At 46.1% G+C, this 3,623-nt stretch overlaps 1 protein-coding gene and 1 long non-coding RNA gene across 3 annotated transcripts in view; one reads left to right on the top strand and one right to left on the bottom strand.

Annotated features, from left to right (window-relative positions):
- Positions 1-3,623, bottom strand: part of LOC109312894 — a 15,222-nt gene that overhangs the window by 2,497 nt on the left and 9,102 nt on the right. The window lies entirely within an intron of this gene.
- Positions 20-3,623, top strand: part of CCDC60 (coiled-coil domain containing 60) — a 148,362-nt gene continuing 144,758 nt past the window's right edge. Inside the window, exon 1 of one of the 2 annotated variants that reach the window (XM_019539247.1) lies at positions 20-551. In XM_019539247.1, coding sequence (XP_019394792.1) covers positions 246-551 — 306 coding nt within the window. In that variant the 5' untranslated portion in view covers positions 20-245. The remainder of the gene's footprint in view (positions 552-3,623) is intronic. The other variant, XM_019539246.1, reaches the window with a different exon arrangement.

Below are 3,623 nucleotides of genomic sequence, written 5' to 3'. Positions count from 1 at the left end.
CGGCGCTTCCCAGCGCGGCGCCCCCGGCCCAGGCCTGTACACATGCAGGCAGGAGCCGGCCCAGGCCTGTGCCAGGGGCACGCCGGGCCGCACAGCCTGGTCTAGCCCTGGCCCGTGCCCTTGGCAGTGCTGCTCAGGGGCAGGCTCCTGTGCTGGGCTCGGCCCAGGGGCCAGGCTGCAGCCCCCTGTTGCGGCGCTGACGGGCCCCAACCCGCCTGCAGCGTTAGGGAGAGGCCAAGGAGCCGATGAACAGCAGGGGCAGGATGCCCGGGAACACGAAGACGCTGGACCCCCGTTATTTCGTGCTCATCAAGCCACTGCCCAGCCCCACACAGAAAGGCGTGAAGGTGCGGGCCAGGAGTAGCACCGTGTACCAGCGCTGGGAGCCCAGGCAGGAGGACGTGTTCTGGGAGAACTACCACCGACGGCACCAGCAGCTCACTCGGCAAGGCTACTGGACCCCCAACTGGAAACCCTACCAGGAGCTCGGGGAAATGCTCTACCTGGAGCCAAAGAAACTCACCCTCTACTACTTGGGACAGCTCCCTCAGGTAGGCTTGCCTCTCCGGCTCTGTTTTCCATTGTTTCCTATTTTTGGTTTTCAGTAGACGTGAAAAGAGCATCGTGCTGTAATTAAATTGAGGAGACGCATTCCCATAGAAAAGAGCATTCAGTCAATTTCTGTTTAAAGAGCAAGAAGGAAGTCTGCAGCAAGGTGCCGTGCTGGCCTAATAATCAATAATTCCAATATAATAGAATGAATAATGACAGCACAGAACATCTGTACAAACGAAGCCAAATGCAGCGCTCTGACCTTTTGTGTTGCAGATTGAGAACCAAGAAGAGAGGTATTCAGAGTTGAAAGTTATAGTACTTACTCTTTTAACAGAGCAGAGGAATTAGAGGAATAAGAGTGAAACTTAGAGAAGGAGGAATGCACTCTTTTGTGGGATGGGTAATCAGATCACCCCTGAAAAAGGAAGGAAAGGAAACAAACAGAAGAGGCAATATATAAGAATGAGAAAAGGGTGGTTGCACAGAGAACAGGAGTCATCAAAGAGATGATGGGCTCATAGAAGGGGTGTCAGACTCACTCTGCCCATCCGTTGGGCTGGATCTGGGCTGCAGTCCATACATTTGATACCCCTGATCTATAGAATGGGCAGTGAGTTAGGAACCGAGTGTAAAAGGGACATCTCAGAATTGGAAACAGGGTGATGGGTCAAAGAAAAAGATGAGGGGCTAGGAGTGGAAAAGGTTATCAAAGAGGGTGGTGTGAAAGCCTTTGAATCAGTTAAAGTTATTTCATGTTACGAACTGTATCTGTATCGGAGTTCACAAAGTCAACTATTGTTAGCTGGATCTGCTGTTACATTTAATACCCATTTAAGTATTACTTCATCATAGTCCCCTTGCTGTTAGATATTGTGTAAGTGGGTAGAGCTCTACCATGGGTCTTCATTACTGTCTGATTTAATGACAAAAACATTAGTTTGCTTGGTTGCACCTGAGATGAAATTGTAAAATCCTGTTTGTTAGCTGTAGGATTGCTGTCTCATGCCAGAAAATTTAAGTCTCCCTTATGTTCATGCTCTCATCCAAGGGAGGTAACTCCACCTGTTGTGTGAATATGCCCAAATACTCTTCTACTCTCTGCACCCCAGTAACTATAATAATGTAGGCCTTGATTTCAACTGAGCTATACTTTCTAAAGTGATACCCAAGAGCCAGTTGCTTGCAGCTGTTATGGCAAGCAGTAGTGGTGTGGTAGATGGGAGGAAAACATAGGAGAGACTAATCACCCACTGCAGAGGAGATTCTGTCTACTCACTGCTTACATTCACTGCAGAGAATTATGTTGGAAGAACATTTAGAGATATAAAGACTTACACTGACTTTTTAAAGCTTTCAAACAGGCACTGGTTCCCATGCGTTATTTTTCTAACTTTCTAACGTTTGATCACCTTGCCCTTTTAAGTCAAAGGTATGGTTCTGTGGGTACATGGGTGTACTACCAATATAGCCATCATCTTTGACCTCTAAAAACTTTCTTCTGAACCTACAAATACCTTTTAAGTTTGATCTTTCCATTACAATGTGGAAGTCAGTGGAAATTTTGCACAGGATATGGGCATTATAAAGGGAGATATTGAAATTGAATTTGAATACAGGTATTTGAGATTTAAGTCAAATTACCAGGTTAAAAATGTATACTTTCTGCAAAAATGAGCTTGATCTCGGTCAGGTCTGTATTAAAAATACGGTGTATGACTGTAACTTAAATTGGAGATTTTCTAAGCTCATGGGGGAATTAACTGCCCAACTCTTTTATTATTGTGGGATTTGTGTGGCTAAACCCCCTAGTAGCTTTGTAAATCTCAACCTAATTTATGTAATAAAATATGATTTTACTTTAAAAGACCAAACGTACCTTGCCATAGCACTATGCTGGAATATTATTATGATTCACTGTATATTCAGATTACTATACCTTACCATTTCAACCACTGGGTGAGTGAACTGTAGAATTGCTAGAAGTAAAAAATATAATCTGTTTAATATATTTGCAATATGGGCCTTCCAAAAGTTAGCCTTTCATTAGTCACAGTGAAGTCTAAACAGAATAGTCAGGAGATTAGAACCCTCTGCGAGTTCCATAGATTTCATAGACATCAGGGCTGGAAGGGACCTTGGAAGATCATCGAGTCTAGTCCCACACCTGAAGGGCAGGAAGTCAGCTGGGGTCATAAGATCCCAGCAAGATAAGCATCCAATGTACTCTTGAAGGTGTTCAGTGTAGGTACTTGAACCACCTCCAATGGCAGGCTATTCCAGACCTTGGAGGCTCAGACAGTAAAGAAATTCTTCCTTATGTCCAGCCTGAAACAGTCTTGTAGTAGTTTATAACCGTTCGACCTTGTCATCCCTTGGGGTACTCTGGTGAACAAACGTTCCCCCAGATACTGGTGGCCACCAGATCACCCCTGAGCCTGCGTTTTTCCAAGCTAAAGAGCCCCATGGCTCTCAGCCTGTCATCGTAAGGTCTGTTTCACTGACCTCTGATCATGCACGTGGCTCTTCTCTGGACCCTCTCAAGCTTCTCCACATCCTTTTTGAATTGTGGAGCCCAAAACTGAATGCAGTACTCCAGCTGCAGCCTCACCAAGGCCGACTACAACGGGAGAATTACGTCCTGGGATTTGCTTGAGAAGCATCTATGTATACAAGCCAGCGTTTTGGTCGCTTTACTAGCCGCAGCATCACATTACAGGCACATGTTCATCTTGTAGTCAGTGATGACCCCCGAGTCTCTTTCTTCCGTAGTGCTAGCCAGCATAGCACTGCCCAGCCTATGAAGATGCTGCAGGTTTTTCTTCCCAAGGTGGCGAACCATGCATTTTTTCGTGTTACCATCAGGTACACCATCAGGTTCTCATCCACCCATTTGCTGAGCCTGTCCAGATTAGCCTGGATCACCCTCCTGTCTTCTGGTATGGATGCTTTGCCCCAAAGTTTGGTGTTATCGGCGAACTTGGCCAGTCCGCTTCTGACTCCAGTGTCCACATCATTAATGAAGATGTTGAACAATATGGGTCCAAGGACAGAGCCTTGGGGGACCCCAC

This window comes from Crocodylus porosus, unplaced genomic scaffold (genome assembly GCF_001723895.1).
Source record: "Crocodylus porosus isolate Cpor-Errol unplaced genomic scaffold, CroPor_comp1, whole genome shotgun sequence".
Classification (NCBI taxonomy): domain Eukaryota; kingdom Metazoa; phylum Chordata; order Crocodylia; family Crocodylidae; genus Crocodylus; species Crocodylus porosus.
This window is presented reverse-complemented; position numbering and strand designations above follow the sequence as displayed.